Genomic DNA, 22375 nt, shown 5'->3' with positions numbered 1-22375 from the left:
GCTTTCCTTTCCTCTTCTGCCTTAGCCCTCTCCTCAGCTGCTTTCCTCTCCTCTTCTGCCTTAGCCCTCTCTCTTTCCTCAGCTGCCCTTTTCTCCTCTTCTGCCTTAGCCCTCTCCCTTTCCTCAGCTGCTCTCTTCTCCTCTTCTGCTTTAGCTCGCTCTCTTTCCTCAGCTGCCCTCTTTTCCTCCTCTGCTTTCTGTTTTTCTTCAGCTGCTTTCTTTTCTTCTTCTGCTTTTAACCTCTCCTTTTCTTCTGCCTCAAGTCTCTCCCTTTCTTTCTCAGCCTCTTCCTTCTCTTTATCCGCAGCATCAGTTATACTCTGCTCCCCTTCCAGTGTAGCATTTGTATCATTCTCTGCATTTACAGCTAGAGTTTTTGTTTCTACCACCTCTTCTTTATCTGTGGACTTTTCTACTGCCACATCTACCTGATTTTCCTCTGTGGGTACCTCCTTTGGTTTCTCCTCTTCCATGTCTTTTTCTTCTTTTTTTCCCTCTTCTTCTCCATCTTGCCTCCAATTGTTCCTTTGGTACGATTTGGTAACTGTTTCTGTTTCCTCAATCTCACAGCGTCCTTGGCGTGTTTCAACCTTTTCCTCTTTCCCTGTGGTCTCATTTTCTTCCACATTGTTTACTTCTCTCCTGCTGGGCACTGACAAGCTCCCATCTGTGATCGTTGGGTCAAATTCCTTTTGACGTTCCAGGGCTTCCTGTAGACGTTTTTGGCGTCTCTCTTCCCGTCTTGCCAGTCTCTCCAACAATGCAGCTTCATCATCTGTACTACGTTTTGTTTCTTCTTCTGCCACACTGCACAAAAGTGACAATTTGTCATTAGAAAGTTTTCTAACAATGTATGCACTTAGCTGTTTCTAGAAAGAAAAAAAAAAAATCACTGTAAGATCATTCCATGGTTTGAAAACACAACAGGTTGCATAATTCAAATTTTAGCAAAATGGTTCTGGGGATTAATTTTGGCATTTCTACATGTATAGGAATGTGGCTTTTCACAATCTCAGAGCCTGGAAATGTTCCCCTCTAGGCAAGCTCTGACAGCCACACCAACAGTCCCCAGGAATCTAACTAACCTTACTGTCCTGATGCTTGGAACAGACGAAATAAAAAACAACATTCAAAAATTCATCCTCCCACTCTGCACTCCACTGCAGAATATATGATAGATCTCTGCTATCTTTAACCTCCCCCTTCAGCTTGGCCAGAGGCATACATGAGAACTCCTTACCACACACAGATGAAATTTTGGAAGATGCTACACAATCAAGATACTTTCTGACTTCAGTGACATTCTCTAAGAATGAGAAAGTGGTTAATCCCATTCAGCAGCAAAATCCACAGACACAGTCTATAATGTGATAACCTCACAATTTAGGGTACAGTGCAGCTGTGATCATCTGTTCAGGGACATGAATTTCTTAGAGATTGTAGTGAACACAGATCTTAATTTAAGCTATGCCATTCAGCACCTACAGCTAACAGGACAGGATCTCACTCTCAGCGCCTGGAGGTTTTCTGACTCCTTCAAAATTCAGCTCTTTAATTCTCCTATATGCATGTTTGTTCCTTCTTTCTAGCTGTTTCTGTTTATTTTATACTTGAAAAAGATTACCCTGTAATCAGATGTTTGCCATTTTCTTACCTCCTTTTATTTAACAAAATGCTGCTTGAGCTCAGTATCTATTAGTTTGCTATCACAATATATATTTCTGGTCTCTTCTGTCAATTGTGTTACGGCTAATAGAAATCTGGATGTATTATTTGTTACTATATGAGACTAAATCAATAGCAGACAGACTGGAAGGCCAACACTGCCCTCTCAGCTTGTGACATGCAGAGCTAACTCCATCAGCTTTTCTGTTGTTTAGAGTTATATGACCCTGACAGCGACAGGTGAGGGCTAGTGTCCAATGCTCACACCCCCCTCACCGGCACATCTCAGCCATAGCTTAAGGCCTGGGGTCTTCTCATGTGCATTTTCCCAATGACACCATGGCCCCAGTAAGCAGGATCACTACACTTTTCTGGCTGTCTGTCTATCAAAACAAAAGCTGGAATACAAGGAGCTTTGCGAGGCAAGACACCAAATGCTAAGGGAATGAGGGAGCAGAATGTATTGGAGGCATTTCCCTCTCTGAGCACCAGATGAGTTATCCCATAGATGTCCTACAGACACTCTGGGAATGTGTCCCAGGGCTAGGCCTCAAGGTCAGTCTCAGCAGTGCTCCCACCATGTTGTGCAGACAAAGCCAGTGGCACTTCTCATGGGGTTAGGTTCTCCTCACAGCAAGGATGGCCATATCTAGCACTTGAAAATTAAGCAGCAAGACAGGCCCTTTCAAAATTTTTCTCTCCTCTGAACAAAAAGTGTAGCTGCCTTGTCTGTAAATATCAACCATTTACCTGTTCTGGGCATTAACTTCTGATTTCTCTGTTACTTCCCCTGATACATCTCCCTCTTCCTTTTGCCGCAGCCTTTCCTGTCGAGCTCGTCGACGACGTTCTCTGGCAGCTTCTTCTTCATCATCATCATTTCTCTGGTAGGACAGCCTGCAACAAAGCAGGAAAGAGGGGGAAATAAGGGGACTGTAGCATGTAGGACTGTATGTCTGAAAAATCACAAAAAAAGCAGATGGCTTACTTTGGCTGCTCTATATAGTGTTTAGAAAATAAACTGTTGAGTTGAGACACCTTGTTTCAAGGCTTGGTTTTGTGTTCTTTTTCAGAAACAAAAATGACAAAGTGGTGATAGTGAAGGCAGCAGCCTCACCACACTTTCAGCTTACTCCTAGAACATATCAGGATCATAAAACCCCAGCCCAATAGCTAAGCAGACATCCTGCTGGACTTCATCATGATCCTGCCAGGATGCACTCAACAGTTTGAGCAGACTATCACTCAGGGTCCCATAACTGAGATTGGACTTAGTTAAGTAACTTTTCATTAAACCCCTCTAAATTTAGAATGACAGAATCATAGAATCCATGGTAACACATTGTTTTAAATGCTGACAGTATTCTAGAACTGAGAACTACAAAATTGTGAGACACAAGCGTGACGACTCTCAGTGCTCGGTTCTGAGTGCCAAACATCTGACACCTACAAAACTTTTGTGAGTGCAGAGCCCTGCCAGGCTAAATCATCCAAGATCTCTGCTGTGATGAAAGGCTACAGCTGAGAATCCATTGTATTCTTCTAACCCAGTAGATGATTACAATTAGTTTCATCCTACTTGAAAAAGAAAGCAAGACATTACAATCCTAATAATCCCATGACCCATTCAAATCTTTGGCAAAGTGCATACCACTGCACAAGATAAAGTGAAAGGCCTGCATTCCTGTTATCTTTTAGTGCAATGAAAGTGAAATAGGAAGCTAACGTGTACCAAACCCAATCAGGGTAGTCATTTACTTTGCATCCAGCAGAGAGATATGATGGTTGAGAAGTCACCCTTAATTATGTAGTTGTTTATTTAAGATAGCTCTACAATACACATACAGAAAAAATCGCGCAGAGTCAAAACAGCCACAGTTGCAATTCAAAGAATATTTTAATATTAAAAGTAAATAAAAATATTTTGATTTAGTCATGAATCAGACTCTTCAGGTCCAAGCCTCTCCCACTGCCTTGCTGCAGTACTGTTTGTTTTTTTCCCCTCAAAGAAATACAGATTCTGCAGACATTCAATTAGTCTAATTTTGCCTTAAAAAGGAAGCTAAAGCTCAACATGTCTGAGTCATTTGTCAGACCTTGAACAGTATTTTCATCCAGTGCAACTTTCCTTGGCCTTAGTGCACTGAAGGATTTCATTTGCTATTTTCATGCTCCGCTTCAAGAGCTTGTAACTCTCTCTTTGTGCACAGTAGCTCCTCTCAAAGAAGGTGAAAACCAGGAGTGCAGCCATGAAGGGTTACAGTAGTGGGGAAGGGAAGAAGGGGAGAAGAAGAATTAAAAAGAGATGAGGCAGAGAAAGCAAGGAAAAATACTATCTGTTGTTTGTAAGTGATTTTAAAAGGGTTCAGTACTTCATCGAGGTCTTGGACAGAAAGCATATAATAATAATAACAATATAATAAGAACAACAATAGGAATATAATAATAAACCAATGATGTCTTTAATTTTCAGAGGAAAGAGAATAAAACCATATTGGCAAAGTGACTACAAAAAGCCAATTCACTAGAAAGATTTTCTGTCTGCAAGAAGGCTATGATCTGTTTAGCTCTGAACTGCAAACATAAGGGCACAGGACCTTTGCTCCTAGCCTGTGGCAGCTGGATAATAGCCATGACTGAGTCAGTTCCCAGTGCCAATGGCTGAGGAGCTATCTTTACAGAGAGACCCAAGAGAATGAAGTATTTATCCTACCCTCTGCAATCACAAAGAACCCTCCTAGATAGTGAGGAGAGCAACCATTTTTAAGAAGTTCTTTAAAATGCCTTTTTGAAACAACCAGTTGCACAGAAAACTAAGAAAGGAAAGAAGAAACATACTCTGAACAAAAAACTTCCACCAAATGGTACTCATTAAATAAGTCAAATGAAAGCAGATATGTATTTCCTGTCCTTGGACACATCGCATAGATCATCTGTTAAGAAAGCTGACAATCTCTCTCAATATCCCTGTAAGTGTAAATGCTGCCACACTGTGTATCAGAGTGTTCTCCTGCAGCAGGAGAGTGGAGGCAGGGGCTCCACTTTTAAGGATCACAGCATCCAATTCTGTTCATCAGCATGGATGCACAAAACATCCTCAATAACCTGGAAAATGGGAGCAGCCATCACAGATTGACAGTAGAACAAGCTGAAACTGCAGGCTAAGGTCAGCCTTAGTAGGCTTATAAGCATGCTGTGAGCAAACTTGTAATGTGACCAATTATGAAGAGACTCAGCAGGCACCTGAACTGCAACTGACATTCCATGAAAAACGCAGTCAAAGCAACAATGCATGATACAGACTCAACAGCTACCACTTCTTCGCATGAAAAACGCGCTTCTGATGACAGTGCTCCTCCCACTGATCTCTTAATCCTCATGCACTGAGGTCATTCACCCTATGTTGGCTGGCACATCGTTCACCTTCCTTGATTAGCTAATTCCCCTTCTCCTTAGAGTGACAAGCTAATTTCACAGAGAGATTAAAACACAGGTGGGCATATAAATTAATGTACTCTCCTCTGTACATTTTAGATTACAAGAAGACTGAGGCTCCCTTTCCTATTGCTACAGCTCTCCCTAACTTCACAAGTCTTTATTTCCACTTGCTTACATCTTTTGACATTGGGTAGACCAAGAGTAAACAAATAACCAAGCGTGAAGCCAGGACTTCAGTCTGTATCAGACAGATGGAAATCCAATGATCCACACTGGCCTGTGTTGTTTCTTCACCTTTGGAGAACTGCCTTCCAGCCCAGCATGTACACACCTTACAATCAAATTAAATTAACATTACATCCATTTTTCCCTTTCTCCACAACTGATCAAGTCTCTCTCTACAGTTAGCTGTTCCACTATCTCGGGTAATGAGAGCACAGCATGATCTCAAAGAAGTATGCCAAGCCTTCTGATATTAATTTTCTTACTAAATATTCAAACAAAAAGATGACTATACTTTCTTACCAAAGGTGTATGCTCCTGATCTAAATGACAATCAAAAGGAAAAAATAGCAGTGTTGACTACATCTCCTGTTATCCCTCTGTGTTTCTGACCTGAGAAAAGGCAGTATAACCTGCAAGCATTATTGACAAGCCATTCTGGTAATGCATTAGTGCCAAGTCTATCATACTTCAAGTGCAGCACAACTCATGTTGAGGAGACTGAGAACCACATCTGAATGCAGCAGTATATCCCACCATGCTAGGTAAGGATAATTACACACATTCTGTCTCGCTGGGAAGGCAGGATAATTACAAATATGTTGAAGTCAACAACAAATGTTCTAGTTATTTCAGTAACATTACACTCAAAGTTAGTGTGATGACCCTACAGAAAATAACTCGGCTGCATTATGAATGGCACCACTTGCCTCAGATATTGCACCCTTTGAATTTTATGTCAAGCACTGAATTTAGATCAACTTATAACCCACTAAGAAAGCTGGTAATAGCGAATATGGTTGTTCAGTCTAGAGAAGAGAAGGCTCTAGGAAGACCTCATTACAGCCCTTTAGTCTTAAAAGGGATCTTATAAACAAGATAGAGACTGACTTTTTATGTGGTCTGATTGTGATAGGACAAGGGTGAGGCATGTAAGGGATAAACTCAGAGGGAAGATTTAATTTAGATGTTAGGAAGAAACTTCTACTTGGAGAGTGGTGAGGCACAGGAACAGGTTAACCAGAGCAGCTGTGGATGCCCCATCCAGGGAAGTGTTTCAAGGCCAGGTTGGATGGGGCCCTGGGCAGCCTGGTTTGGTGAGCAGCAGCCCTGACCACAGCAGGGGGGTTGAGACCTTGTGGGTTTGAGGTCCTTTCCAGCCCAACTCACTCTATGATTCTATGATTGCGAGGCTGAAACCGTTTCATACAATCCAGCTTCTACTAGTTTCCATTTGAAACCACCAATCAGCTCAAACATTATCTGAGGCACTTTGGTTTTAGAATGTCTTGCCAGCACTACTTCATTATTATTATTATTGTCTGAGTTATGACAGCATTGAAATTTTCTGATCAAGCTTGAAGGCCTGTTATACTAGGCATTTATAAAGGTAGAGGAAAATCTGGTCCCTGTTCTAAACAGCGTGTGATACTGATAGAAGAAAAACATAATGATTTGAAACAGTACCTACCCTCAATGAGCCATAAGCTAAACCTAATTAATCTTTTCTATTTCTTACAATGGTGGAAAAACAATACTAATTTAAGATGGGTTAAACTGCTCCGTTCTAGAAGAGATGGGGAAAAAGAAGACTGATTCCACAGTCAGAGGAAGGGTGTCAGAAATATGGGGGGGAGGGGGGAATTTCAAACAAAACAAAAGCCTTTGAGCATAGATTTTTAACTTAAACAGCTCAGGTCTGTCTCCTCTTTCTCCCGTGACTCGCTCAAATGCCAATCAGTCTTTGCAATCATCTGCAAAAACCAGACTGCATTCATAGAACCAGTGACCAGAAAGAGGATCATTCATCCCAAATCAAACTACCTCACCTCCATATGCAACTTAACCTCTTTCTACGAACTTCACCTTTCATTACCTAACACCACAGCACCGATGTCTTTGCACTTGTGGGTCTCCTAATTGATGGCAGAGGGAAGACATCATTAAAATATCCTTGATGACAAATTTCACTGCCAGACTTGGTATACAGCAGCTGAACTCATTGGTCTTTTGCATTCTTAGAAAACCTATCTATTTACCCAGGCTCTTCCTGAAAGGATGGGTGGGGTTGAGGGTGGGCTGTTACAACACCCATTGGAGAGTGCTCTTTATGTCACTGCTGATATTTGGTCAAGTTTTATTTATGATTCCATATGTTTTTGTGCTTTATTGTTACTCTAATTTGTGTTATCATAGGCACGCTTCAAAACATGAACATAAACAACTGATCAATCCTTACCTCCAAAAGACAGAAAATGTACATGCCTTCAGGGCATTAAATCTCCATCAAGCTTTGCATGTCATAGATTAGCTGCATTTTGTTCAAGTTGCATCAAAAAATGTGGTGAATAGTGGGGGAGCAGTTGTGGGGAAAACTATTTCTTCTAACAATTCTCCATAGCTCAGTGAGAGCTGCCAGCATTCTGTTCAGACCTGATCAAGAAGATTCATTTTTTATGATGGAACAAGCAGAATTTCAATCCAAAATGCTCATGTTTCAGAAAGATATAGTGAGTGAAAACAGGGGATTATGCTGGAGACATGCATACATGCCACCGCAGTTCTCAGTGCAATGTTGTGCACGAATGCTCTTATTAACACCCATATTTTTCACATATTTCTCAATTAGACATGCACCACTTTTTTCACATTGAACACAGGAGAGACAAATGGATAAAATTAACCAATGGATGGAAATTAAACCCAGACAAACTTAAACTGGAAATGAAGCACATGTTTCTAACAGTGAGGTTGATTAAATATACAAGAAATGATGGAATATTCATCTTAAGACGAATGCCTTTTTGGAAGTGATACTGCAGTAAAGTACTAATTCTTGGGCTCATTACAGACACAACTTGGTGGATTTCCATTACCTCTTACTTATAGAAAATCAGGCTAGATTATGCTGTGGCTTGTGCTGGACTTAAAAATTGTCTTCTACTTATAGAATGTACGTGTCTTCTCATTCACTTCACAACTCATCTCTGTCTCACAAATACTTTTACTCTTTTCACCCACGCATTCTCCAGAGCTACGCAGCCAATATTCCTGACTTGGCATGTTACCGACAGAATGTATGCACATGTTCTCTTGGAAAAACAGAGACTGACACACCTTTCAATGTAGTCCTTTCTCGTTTACATTATTTTCATATTGTCAGCTTCTAGTATCCTTTATTTTTTTAATAGCTCCAAAAAGTTTAAGGGATTTTTTTTTTCCCTCTGAGTAACCATCTATTCAGTGGGTTAGCAGAAAGATTTTATTTCCAATGGACCTGGCATCCATATTTTCCTACCATGACTTTAGCAGTCTCCTCTGTTCTACCTTAACCCTTGATCAAAAATATCTAAAACATAAAACAATGTGTATTTTAACAATTAAACTATTGTTCCTCTGTGCAGAATCTTCAGATGATCTACATTGGTTAAGGATCTGACCATGAGATCGTTGCTTTGTTTGTATGACGAAAGAACTAAGTATGGGAAAGAAATGGGATTCTTCTATATATTCTTCTTTGTGGTTTCTTTCATTTGGTTGTCTTTGACATTTAGTTTTGTTCACAGGTAAGAAAAGAATAGGTACACTTGTCCGTTTAACAGTATGATTCTAAAAAACTAATTAGAAAGCAACTCCCCTGGGGGAAAAAAAAAAAAAAAAAAAAAAAAAGCATAAAAAATGATTTGCAAGCCAATAACCACAAGTGAAAATGACTCCAAATTGATGAAAAAATTACCAAGTAGTTCATGCCAAAAGTAACCAGGGAATTTATTTCACTGCTGAAGATGCCATTGAAGCTTTCAGGACAGATTCTGGCTTCCTGAATTAGTGGTTTCTGTTGAAAATGAACGTTTCAGTTTAGTTGCAGCCCAGGATTTCCAATGTCCTGTCTCATCTCTTGCAGCCTTCTCTTTGTGATAACGCTGCTGCTTTGGTTTTAGATTCAGGCCCTGAAACCTGGGTCTTGTAGTTTGAGCCAGTCTGTAGTATCACCGCGTGGTTCTGCACAAAGGCAGAATGAGTCATGCACGCGCCTATTTTTTTTCCCTCATGGCTGAAAACTGATGATCTGTTTCATAATGTGAAATGCAAGCAGATTCTCCAACCACATCCAAATAACTCTGCTAAATCGCCTCTGAATACCTCAGCATAAATCGCATGCAGGACCACTAACATGAAGGGTAAAACCTTCAGCTACTGAAACAATGTCAAATTTGCTTCCAACATATATTATATTTAGATAAAAGAGCTTGCTGGAAATGTCCCAGGGAAAAGCATGTAATTTTCTCAATATGTGAAGTTTGTAATACTTAGCAGTTTTCCTTCAACCACGATAGATTTGACATTGACCAGTCAGGAAACAATCCAGTGCATTTAACCCATTTTTATTTAGAAGTTTCACACAAAAAGCAAAAAAAAAAAAAAAAAAGTCACTGAGTAGAAAAGTAATTGGCTAATTTCCTTCTAGCAGATAGCTATTACTTCTTTACTGCTTTTCTTGACACTTACTGGAATTCACACAGAAATCTGTCTCTCTGTACAAAAAGAAGCGTACAAAACAAGTTTACTTCTTCCAGCTTAAAAATGTGGAAGCAAAGCCCAGTTGCTGTGCATACCACTGTGGTTGATGCGGTATGTGCTGCCTCTGTAGCAAATTGCTTGCTGCTTGCTGCCACCACCTCCACTTTCTAGTGCTTTATTACATATAAAATTCAGTATCGCTTATGCCACATCCTTACCCGGTAATATTTCAGGCATCTCCCTGTTGAGAATAGTGGGCATGTTGCCTAGCTGAGGCATAAGTAAGGAGTTACAGGACTCACCCCAGAACATGCAATTCACAATTGCTACAAAGCCAGATCATAATTTTTTATTTTATTTTATTTTTTTTTTTTTTTGTGGTTTTGGGCCCCTATATTCAATAAGGATTTCAAGGCACTTTCATACCCTCAAATTGCTAGCATATTAAATGTATACAAAGTTAAGGACTAACTCCTCCTCTTTTGTATTGAATTGCAAACAATGATCCAACTAATGTGATTGAGAAGTTCACGGAAGACAGAAGGAATTAAAATGAAGAAAGAAATCAAGAGTTGTGACTTTAAAAAGAACCCTCACATTCTGACAATTATGGTTTTTCTAGAAAATATGTAAAAGTTTTGAGGAATGAAATCAAGAATTTTTTACGGCACCTGTAAGCAAACTGATGCCTCCTCATGCTCAAACTACAAAGTTCTGCATTCCCTCCAAGAATCATTTTAACCCTTTCAAAATTCATGTTATCCTTTGCAGAGGATCAAAGATCTTTATATAAAGGTTAAAAAAAAAAAGAAAAATGGCACTAGGAGGATATTTTCGTACTCTAATATTCCATCGCATTGCCCAACCTACTCATGATCAATTTCCAGCATACTTCCATTCACCACCCATCCTGTCAAAACAAGACATGAAATTTGAGAAGAAAGATGTCTTTTTTCTAACATGACACATCTTCTCAATGACAAGAATCCCTTTTAGCATTTTTTCCCTGCCAGGTTTTTCAGGGTATGAAAAAGAAACAGGGGTCAGGACTTTACACACAGGTGAATCCTGCGGGAAACAAAGTCCACGCTGATCAATATCAGGGACAACACTTACCAATAGCACTGAACCCAACTCAGAAGGAATTATTTCATCCATCATGGAAATGCAGCTGTGTCTAGGGTTGGTCAGCAGGTAGGCTATAGCTGAGACTCTAGAACGGTAGCATCAGTCTCTGATTTAAGATCGATACTAAAACTGAGTGTAGATTAGAACAAAGCTAGAGAGCCAGTGGGGCAGGGAAGGTGGAAGCAGAGATGATATAGGGAATGTGTCTGTAGGAAGGGGACTGGAACAATATGCCTCCCTGAGCTGGGGAGAGCCAGCTAGTAGCAACGGGTGACTAGACGATTTCTGAGGTCTTTTCCAATTTATTGATTTGATGAGGAGCCTGGGTGATGGAAAGTGGATAAAGCTTGATGGAGAAAGCAGAGGGAGCGAAGAGGAAAGAGATCTGCCAGGAGGTAGCTGGGACAGTGAAAGAACCAGAGCTGGGTGAGCAGCTCTGTTGTCAAAGTATTGAACTTCTCCCATGGCTTCTAAGTCTGCTGCACAAGGACCTGGAAACCCAAATTCCACCATGATTGACAGAATTGAAACGACAGGACAGCAAGTCACAGTTACTCAGTTACCTGTACATCATCTGTTTACTCCCTCAGCCTTGCATAATCTGAAATGACTATAAATGGTCAGAGATGGCTATTTGTATTGCTCGATTACAGAATCACAGAATCACACAGAATCACAGAATCACCCGGGTTGGAAGGGACCTCAAGGATCATGTAGTTCCAACCCCCCTGCCTAGCAGGGCCACCAAACATACACATTCAGATCAGGTTGCCCAGGACCCTGTCCAACCTGGCCTTAAACACATCCAAGGACGGGGCATCCACAACCTCCCTGGGCAGCCCGTTCCAGGGCCTAACCACTCTCCTTGTAAAGAACTTCCCCCTAACATCCAACCTAAATCTTCCCTCCTTCAACTTGGATCCATTTCCCCTAGTCCTGCTGTTGTCAGCCCTTTTGAAGAGTTTACTCCCCTCGTGGGTGTAGGTTCCCTTCAGGTATTGATAGGCTGCAATGAGGTCACCCCGCAGCCTTCTCTTCTCCAGGCTGAACAAGCCCAACTCCCTCAGCCTGTCCTCATAGGGGAGGTGCTCCAGCCCCCTGATCATCTTAGTCGCCCTCCTCTGGACCCTTTCCAAAATCTCAATGTCATGAGAAGTATGGGGGTTAGCACTAGTCTGGGCTCTGTGAAGCATCAAAACTCCTATATATTTCCCAGGGGATTTAAGATTGTAACTAACTTACTATTGCTCAGGGCCAGAAAAGTCCCTGAAGTTCTCTGCTGTAGCTTTCACATATGCAGCAAAATCTGTGCTGTTTGAACAAGGTACAAGGCATGTATTTGCACACAGGGAACGTGGAAAAGTAATTTTACCAGATAATCATACAGATAATCACAGAATAACCTTTTTTCCATCTACTCTTCCTGATACAAAATATGCAAGAGGACGGCACAGCCTTAATGTACCTCAGCAGACTAAATATTGAAATAAACACTTGCTAATGGGAAGGCAGCTGAAATGCAAGAGGAGGACTTGCAATGAAACAGAACAGACTGCAAAGCCATATGCTAACTGGAATAAACCACTTTAGGGGAGATACAGCATTACAAATACGTTCATTGCTACAGCATATGGCAAACAGGGAAAAAAATAATGAAAATCAGATGTCTCAAAGTCTTCTAGTACTGATTCCCTATACTCACAATCCACGGATGCTGTGCAGGTGCAGATTTGGTTTCAAGGGAAATTCATGACTGTTCACTTTTAATGTGGACAAGCATCTATCTCTTTCTCAGATACTTAAGAAACCTACTGTCAACAGCTAAGGTGATTAGGAGACATTTTCTGTGAGACACAGGAGGAATTATGAGTGCAGATCCTGTCATTTGCTAACAAGATTAGGGCTAGATACATTCCATGCATCTCTCTGAACGTTAATCCTGATCTGTCTTTCACCTTCATGAAAGGTAAAAAAAAAAAAAAAAAAAAACCCTTCCATAAAACAGGCCTGTACAGATACATAAGGTCACGTACAGCACTTTGAAAAGCACGCTAACGTCACAATGATTTGCAGACATCGTATACCAGCGTTGCGCAATTTAAACAGCTGGAAATTTGACATGTATCCATTGCAACTATACACGCATAAACACTATAAAATATCCTGGCTTTATTCTTTTAATTAGCTTTCCCTTAGATGCGCCTGTTCCCCCTTGCACTGCTTCTCTGTGATCCTTATTCCAGGAAAAGTTACTACTAAGAAACTAGCATAAAACTCAGTGTAAAAAGTTAGAGAAAGAGAGCAAAGCTGACTCTGAAGTCATGACAGATGACCAGCCACACTGGAAATACAAACATAGAAGCCATGGAACTTCAGAAAGGGCAAACAAACAAACAAACAAACAAGCAAACAAATAAAAAATAAAAACAGAACAACAACAAAAATACCTTCTCATGGAATTCTATAGCCCAACAAAAACCCTTTTCCATTTCAAATATTCACTAACAAATTATTTACATATTGTGAGTTATTCATAGGAAATACCCAGATAAAAAACAGGAAACAAGAAAATAATAATTTGCTTGTCCTGACTGTGCTTGTGGTCCATGGACTTCCAATGGAATATATGCAGCTGTTCAAGGCACATGGGTGCAAATAGCTCACATAAATTACCATGCATAGATACCATGCCAGTATAAGGGTCTTTTTCCACAGTATATAACATGCTCACAAACAACAGCAACTATTATGGTAAGCATTAATTTTTCAATCTGGAACAGCAGTTCCATATACAGAGCTAGGCTGTAATAGTGACTGCAAAATGCTTCACGCTGAAATATCCCCACACAGATGGGCTCTGCAGGAACATGGGGAAGCTGAGTGGTACTGCCAGTTACACATTCACAGCAAATTATTGATCAGGTCCTGTTTGCTATTTAACAGCTCTTCCACTGCCAAACAGCTGTTCTTTGCCCTAGTCAGCCTTCTTTGCTTTGTGTTCATCAGATACAAAACCTGGCCCTGAGCTTCATGGCCCTGTCCCAACTCAGGCTTGTCCATCAGACACCAACTTTCACACTCCTCCACCACCGGCAGTTGTTTTCAGGACAGACTAAGCAGCACCAACCAGGCCTGGACCTATGGGTTCCAGGTTGCTTCCATGGAATTATTTTGTGTTATTATATCCTTTGCCACAGCATTCAGTGATCAAAGTACTAGCCCCAAAACAATTAATTTGATGCCATGCAATATATTCTTTATTTTAGCTGCTTTTCATTATTTTGCTAAAAAGAAATTCCAGGTGAGTCCAGGGAAGGAAAGGTGAAGGAGCAAAGTGGATGGCACTAACCACAGAGCAGATGACTGTGACCGATGAGAGAAGGAAACAGAGAAGCTAGTCAGCTAGAGGAAGAGAATGGCAAAGGGCTGCTGTGGCAAGAAAGTGAGCAGATGCAAGTGAAGGCAAAAGAGAACCTAATTCCAAAGATGAGGAAACAAGAGAAATTAAGTTTTCATCACCAAGAAGCACAGGTTTTTTGGAGCCTGAGTTGACATTATTAAGGAAAGAATAATTGAAAAAATTGTTGTTAAATGCACAAAAAATTATGTTTTGAGCAAGGCTTTTAGGATAATCTCTTACATTCCAGGAGTGAGCACAAACTGATACCTATTTTCCTTTCCTCATCATATTAGCACTTGGCACTCACTAACTTTCTATCAAAAGGTCTCAACATACTTTACAAATTTAATTAATCCTCACAACCCCTTTTGACTGCTGCATGCTGATTATTATTCCTACTATAAAGCTGGTTTATGGAATGGAAAAATAGGGACATAGACAAATGTACTTGTTTCAGCCTCAACCTCACAGCAGATAAGATTTGTGCATTGGCTGCAGGACCTCAGTCCTAGTCCAAACACTGTGGAAGTTAACAGGAGCTTTTTTAGCAGCTTCCAAAGGCCACTGCTACAGGTAGGCCAAATCTCTTTCTCCCAGGCCCAACAGCTGCACCTTGCCAACTTCCATTGCTGCACCCAAAAGTGTGTGAAAGCCACAGGCAGAACTGATTATCCTGGGACAATTTTTGCTGGCATACAGAACAAAGAAAGATCCTCCCCTGAGTTCCCTCTGAGCAAGTGGCAGCCTGCCCCTCCTCTATGCAGTGCCTTCAGTTTCCAGGTACTTCCAAATCAGTAGTTTACATTTTAAAAAGAGATTTGCCTGGTGTAAAATGGGAAAGGAAACCCAGAAAGCTTCTTTACCCAGGGGAAACTTATAGCCGTGTCACTGCAAAAGAACCTCAGGCTTCATGCATGGGTTGGTGTGTCTCAACACAGCCTGGCAGCCCCTTCAAGCACCAAGTTGTGAACTAAGATACACCTCAGTGCCTGAAAATATGGAAAATATGGGTGCAGATCGCCTGCCTACCACTGAGTTAGTTATGCAGAAACTCTTGAAGACTTTGCTTGAGAAGGCTTCTGTGCACAGCAGCTCTCACTGCACCATCTCCAGTGCCACACAGTAGATGGGACCGACCTGAATGTGAGCCAGGGCCGTCAACAGCAGCCCTTACCAAACTACCTCTTGATTAAAGGGCAACATTTTCTGTCGCAAGATGAAATGCAAGATGAAAGAGCATTTTAGGAAGCCACTGGAGCTCCTAATGGAAAGGTATTCACACAACATAAGGACCCTTCAGAGTAACACCACCAGAGAACAGGCCTTAGGCTTGGCTCAGACCTGCTGTGATTCATTCTAGTGTCTTCTTTCCAGCAGTCTGTACTAACTATTCACACATGTATATCAAGCCAACTGCAAGAGAGATGCAATCCACTTTATCCTTCTACGAAAGTCCTTACTGAATTTCAGTTATGTGTCCTGACAGGCACTGGAAGGAGCCAGGAAAACAAGCACTGGATAGCAAGTCTGTGTTTAATAGTCTTTTGTGAAAATACAACATTTGATGAATGAGGATATAGCAATGTAAACTGGAGAATATTTGGCACCAGAATTGGGACAAGAATAAGAGAAATTGAATTCCTGTTCTCAGAGCATGGTCCAACCTGTTACCATAACTCAGTTGATTGAGATTACTGAATAAATAAGAATAAATGAGATGCTTAAACCCACTTGTGTATAAGTTCCCATTCGACTACAGCAGGGTTCGGTGAAAAAATCATCCCTTTGGGAGATTCAAAGTTTGGCATGATGGGCATTACCTACATCAATAAGGTATTATAAGACCAATCAGTCTAATACAAACATAGGCATAAAATTAGACACAAACACTAGCATTTATCTGCCAATGGGGCAATCTTGGATGTATTTATGGGTGCTTCTGCCAGCTTAAAATGAATGTGAGATAGGAGTATTTTCATTGTTAGTGCATAGCTATGAGTGTATACCAATAATTTTTCTGCACTCTCACCAACAGTTTGATCAAAATACTCCCACAAAATTACCAAAGATTTAGGAAACTCCAGGGCAGACCGCAATACCTACTTTTGCACTTCAGAAAGAAAACTCCCAAAGGGTTTTCTTCTCTGTTTCACCTCCCAAGAAGCTTTTCCAGTTCCTTCTCCAGTTTCTTCTTGCATTCCAAGCAGGTCATGTCACTTCTCATCTAATGGCACTTTAATGGGTGTCTCCATCTTCTTACTCCACACCTGTGAGCCCTGCCCTAAATTCTCCCAAGCCTGAACATCCCAACTTCATACCCTTGCAAAACTATCAGCTTTGGATGATATTCCAAAAATGGAAAAATGCCAGGTTCTGCACCTGGGATGGAGAAATGCTGGACACAGGTACAGACTGGTGAATGTGTCTGCGGAGCAGCTCTATAGAAACTGACCTGGGGGTGCTGGTAACAGCAGTTCAGCAAGAGCCAGCAGTGTGCCTGCTAGCCAAGAGTGCAAACTGCATTTGGGGTACATTGAACACAGCAAAGCCAGTCAGTCACAAGAGGCTATTCTCCTAGCAATTATGTGGCATTGTCTGGAATACTGCATGCATTTCTAGGATTCACAATATGAACAGGATGTTAAGGTCCTTGAAAGTGTCCAGAGGGAGGCAAAAAAACCAGTAACAGGGTTGGAAGGCATGTATATGTCCGGGAGGCTTGGACTGTCCAGCCCAGAGAAGGGGGAGGCCAAGAGGCGGACTGTAGAGGGGAAGCAAAAGGAGGTGCCAAGCTCTGCTTTAGATACTGGTAAGATGAGTGGAAGAACACAAAATTGCACCAAGAAAGCTGGGCATTTGAAAGTATTTCTTTATTGTGTGGGTGGTCAAAGACTGAAACAGGCTTCCTAGAGAGATGGTTCATGTTCCATGCTTGTCATACGCAAGAGGCATTTGGACAATGTCTTCAATAACATGCTTTAACTTGAAGAGGTCAGGCATTTGGACTAGATGATCCTTGAAGGTCCATTCCAAATGAACTACTCTATTATATTCTTTTCAGGGCTCAAGATCACATTGAACTTGTGGTACATCTTGAGAATTGCTGGAAAGAGCCAAAAGCTAGGCAGTGAACAGCATAATCTCTACCGGCTGTAGTGTAGTAAAGAGCACAATCATATCCTTTTTGGGATGAGAAAACAGATTGGTAGTATTTCCACAGCAGAACTGCACAGGGAACAACAAGCATACATAGAATGCAACAGAAACAATAACTGTTTTATGCATTCAGAGCATTCATCCTTCTCATTTAGGGACTACAAGCATATAGCTAGATGGTATGTAACAAAGCTAGACTTTGTCTCTCACCTGATCACTCCTTAGGGTGTTGGGTGAGGCTAAAAGGGAAGAATCCAAGAAATCAAGCAAGGAATTAACCCGACGGCTATCTCCAAATGACAAAGGATCAAGTGAAGCTATCAGATATGCACAAAAAAGGAATATTTCTCCTCAACTGGATGGGCTGCAAATTATTGCTAATGAATATGCTGTCAGTGGGAAGATTTTGTGGCCATACAGATAAGGACTGGCAGAAGAATCAAGATGGCATTACTGTAACAGCTTTTTAGCATGTCAACAACTCTTGAGTAAAAGTTACATTTGCAGAGAACTTCCAAACTATGTAGGCTTTATAGTAAATCATGGAGAAACTAAAAGAAAAACACTTCTCATCTTCCTTACTAAAGAAAAAGCTTAGCTGACTTTGGAAACAGATGTTACCTCTGTTAATTAGGCTTTGAGACTTTTTGAAATCCTAAGAAAGAAAACTGCTGACATGCTGTGTTTGACCACTTCTGTTCCAGAAGGGGACAGATGACTAAAGTCAAGATGCACAACTCTATCATACACACCCAGAATCCATGCCAGTGATTTCCATTCTTGGGAAGCATGATTCTAAAAATTTTCTGCTTCACAGAAGAAAGATGCTGTTGCACAAAACATGTGAGGCTATTCCTTGAGAGTAATTTAAAAATGGGACACCTTTAATTCAGGCTTTATTTGTAAAATATCATGTTGTACATTAGAAAGAGTGCTTAAAGGTAAGAATTAAAGAGAAAGGGAAAGGAAACACATGGCAAAGGACAGGTGACTGTAGATCCTGTGAGCTGGCAAGCCAGAGACTGCCTGAAAGTGAACAAAGTTTACAAAGGTTCTGTTATGGCCATTTCAGTGTGTGATGATGGTCTGCGCCATTTGGGGATACTTAAACCTACAGAACTGTACCTTGTGAGGCTCATCCATCCCACAGTCCAACTGCTCAGTTACAAACTCTTTGCCTCCCCACCTCAAAAAAAAAAAAAAAAAAAAAAAAAAAAAAAAAAAGGATGATGCCAGGGCACCAATATATATATGTGATGCTAGAAGGTACATCTTTAATTACACTGAAGGAACTTCAGCACTGAATGTACTACAGATGGAATTTGGCAAGCCAATAATCTCTTGTTCAAAAACATGTAATATATTTTTTATAATTAAAAAATGTGCAGGCAATTTGGCTATGACAAGACAAATGGAAGCCAAGATCTCACATCCTGTAGTGACAAGTGTGCTGGTCTTAGGGATACATCTCTAGGACAAACATACACATTTCTTAGAGTACCCAGGGTAGGAAAGCAAGTGCACTTGGACTGCTTCTGCAGGAGTGACTTGCTCAAATTTTCTGAAATGCACAGCAAAGAAGTCAAGAGATGTTTTCTTAATAAGGCTTTAAGCTGTCTGGAAGAAGATGGATCCTTTTTTTTTGTTTGTTGTGCAATACAGCAACTATTACATGCAGGTTCCATACCAGGACTGAACCTCCTGAACAGAAATGTAAAGCAGAGCAAAAGTGATCCAGAAAAGACTCTGAGTTCAGAATCTAAACTGCTTGCACAGAATTAATCTTTACAGATTAGCATGCTAAGTTCTGCTAGAGTCACTTTTTTTCATGAGAATCCAAATATTTCTCAGTAATGCTTAGTCAACATATAGAAAAATGTGGTGGATGGTAATTAAAAAGAAAAAACATGACAACAAAGTCAACCAAATCCCTGATCTTCTAAAGAGGTTCTGACTTTGAGGAAGAAGAATCTGAGGACAAATAGATATCAGACAAAATTATATATATATACACCCAAAAATAAAATGGTTGTGCAACAACCTTTTGGGTGTAGCCTACTTCTAGCAGCATATCTGTACATTTTGTTTAACATGATCTGGTTCATCCAATCCCTGCTACAAACACTGTTTACTTATCTTTTCTGCATTATTACCATGAAAATTATCTTTCACATGTTTTGCCTACAGTGAATAACCTCAGCAATTACAGGAAATGTACTCTCAAATTATGTTGAGAAAAAAAAAATGGGAAAAAAGGTTTCACGAAGAGTAGAATCAAACTCATAATACACTGATAAAAATAAATGAGTGATAGAAAACTGGACAGTTAGTTACTAGGTAAAACATCATTCCTCTTGCAGTCCAGGAGCCACACAAGGGACACCACATAGGAAGGGACAGCCGCTTTGCATCAGTTTTGGCCTCCCAGTGCAGCATAGAGTGAATTCTAGCATAGCCAGCACTTGGCTTGACATTTCGTTTACCAAGAGACACAAAGAGACTGGAGAAGGAAAGAATTTCGATACCAGCTTCTGCCCTTGCTTGCAACTTTGCTCATCGTAACTCAACTGAAAGCTTGAGGAATTCTATTGAGTTCAGATCTGTGCTGAAGCCTCTATTTAAGCCTGGGATGCATTGCTCATCCCTGGAATTTAATGTGAGCCTTCAAAGCAGTTTGAAAGAAAAACAGCAGAGCAATTTAAAGTGTCAACAAACTCCTGTAATTTGTACTTTCCTCCAATGATGGATGTCTGAGAAGAGGGAAGTTGCATTTTAATACCTTAGACCAAAGTGTGATCTTTTGACAACTCCATAAACCATTTAGATGCTTCAGATGTATAACAAACTCCATAGAAACCTATGTTTCACCATGCCTGCTGCTTGCTCAGAGGTGACTACGGTAAATTACGCTGTTAAGCTTGCAAAATCTTCTCGCTACCACCTCCAGTTTGTGTGTCACAGTGAGATTTTACAGCACTACTGAACACTTGTAATGTTGAAAAGGAGAAGGAAGAGGGAAGGGGGAAACCCTCCCTGACTGTCCGCTCTGCAGAGGATTTGAACTGCAGAAAAGAGGAACCATGTCAGCAAATGCCAAACCAATGCAGTACCTGCCAAACCGCACCTTATCCTTCTCAATCAGCAAAAAAATTATCCGCTGCCTGATTTCTCTTACCTCACCAATAAAGAGCTAGGTTTTTTTCCCTTATTAGGACATTCTCCATGCTGTAAAATTCTGGCTCTAATAAGTGGCTTTAACAATATGTGCTGCACATCAGCACAAAAAGAAAGCAACTAATAAAAATAAAACACAGGAGGAGAATAAAAGGGCTGAGTCCTAAATTAAAAGGGACGACATCAGCTTAGTTTGGGCTCCAAAATTTGATCATAGATTTTATAAAATAGAGAATTAAAATTGGAAGGAATAAATGCATGAAGGCTAACATTATACAGACATGTAATTATAATTTTGGCCCTGTAGCTACTTATACATGTAAGCAGCCTTACTGAAGTCAGAGAAAACTCTTTATAAACTTCAATGCTTACAAAGCTCAAAGCAATTCAACCGTTAGAAAAATTACAATATTAAAAGAAAGGCAGTTTTTGTGTTTTCTTTAACAAAGTAAAATCAAAAGGAGTGAAAAGTTACAAAATTTTATCTGAGTTTTTCAATTATTCAACTTGAGATATTTTCTTGATTGGATTTAACTGTACAATTTTGTATCATCTAGTTTACTGTATCTGTTTAGTAGTGCATTTATTGCACTACTCACGTTGGACAGAAGAGCAGAAAGACCCTGAAATAACCAGCAGAGACTTCCTCCCTGGCCTTTCTGTACCTTCTTGTTGTGTTCCAAACATGAAAAGGGTAGAGAAGGAGGCATGGGTCTGCAGGTTCTGCAGGGAAGGAAGCAGGGGTAGGAAGCAGCAAGATGAATGTCTGCTGCCCCCCATCCCACATTGGCACACCTGTCTCAACGGGAAGGCTGCAGAGGAACTATCTGGATTTAAGATCTGCACTAGCACTGAATTCTCTAGTTTTGGTGGAGCAGGAAAAAAAAAAACAAAAAAACACCCTTGTCAGAGCAAAGTAACATGGAAAATGTTCAGGATTATTTTAATCCAGTCTGAAAGAAAGCAAAAAATCTTTCATTTATTTTTTCTTCTTTTAACTTATTTTTTCTTTCAAATTTAGGTTAGCTCAGATTGGAATTGAAAGATCAGAATCTCTTATTACAAAGAAAATTGCAAAGAGGCAGCTCAGCAATTTGTAACTTAGAAAGTGTCGAAAATGTAATTTTTAAAAAATATATATTTCCTCTTGGTTCCCTTAAGATAAAGCAAGTCTGAGAATCAACTCCGAACCAGTTCTGCTCTGCTTGGTACTCTCTGTATTTTTCTTGGTTTTGCTACATTTAGTGTGCATGAAAAACAATCATCATACCTGGTCTCAGGCACTTGGATTTCCAGAGAGCAGCATCAAGTCAAGTCTGATACACCCCAGCACTGCCCTGGCTTAAATCTTTGAAATTTGGTTCTTAAAAATCATGACTTCAAACTCAGATAGGTGCCTAGAACTCCACATAGATTAATCCAACTCCGCACACTGGTCTCCCAGTGCCTTTCTTGTGTTGGAGGAAGCATCTCCAAAATCTCAACAGTTTTGTTACCTAACTGCCCTTTCTCTGTCATAATGTTTCCTCCACTGTGAAGGATAATTTTGTTCAGAAATGTTTCAGCTGTTGTAGAAATTTTCTTTTGATACTCTGTGAGGGAAGTTCTTAAATCCAGCAACAAAATCTTAAAGTGGACATTTAGTCTTCAGTAGCCAATGTCCCTGATGAT

The 22375-nt window shown here is 40.4% G+C and overlaps 1 protein-coding gene across 1 annotated transcript in view; it reads right to left on the bottom strand.

Annotated features, from left to right (window-relative positions):
* The window catches only part of CALD1 (caldesmon 1), a 186986-nt gene that overhangs the window by 30476 nt on the left and 134135 nt on the right, over positions 1 to 22375 (bottom strand). The window contains 2 exon segments of the mRNA XM_042837607.1: positions 1 to 807; positions 2416 to 2562. The exon segment at positions 1 to 807 is cut by the window's left edge and continues 1 nt beyond it. Coding sequence (XP_042693541.1) covers positions 1 to 807; positions 2416 to 2562 — 954 coding nt within the window.

Source organism: Centrocercus urophasianus, unplaced genomic scaffold (genome assembly GCF_019232065.1).
Source record: "Centrocercus urophasianus isolate 14NV4802_14NV808 unplaced genomic scaffold, USGS_Curo_1.0 seq_73, whole genome shotgun sequence".
Classification (NCBI taxonomy): Eukaryota; Metazoa; Chordata; class Aves; order Galliformes; family Phasianidae; genus Centrocercus; species Centrocercus urophasianus.
The sequence above is the reverse complement of the archived record's forward strand: the minus strand, read 5'-3'. Positions and strand labels throughout refer to the sequence as shown.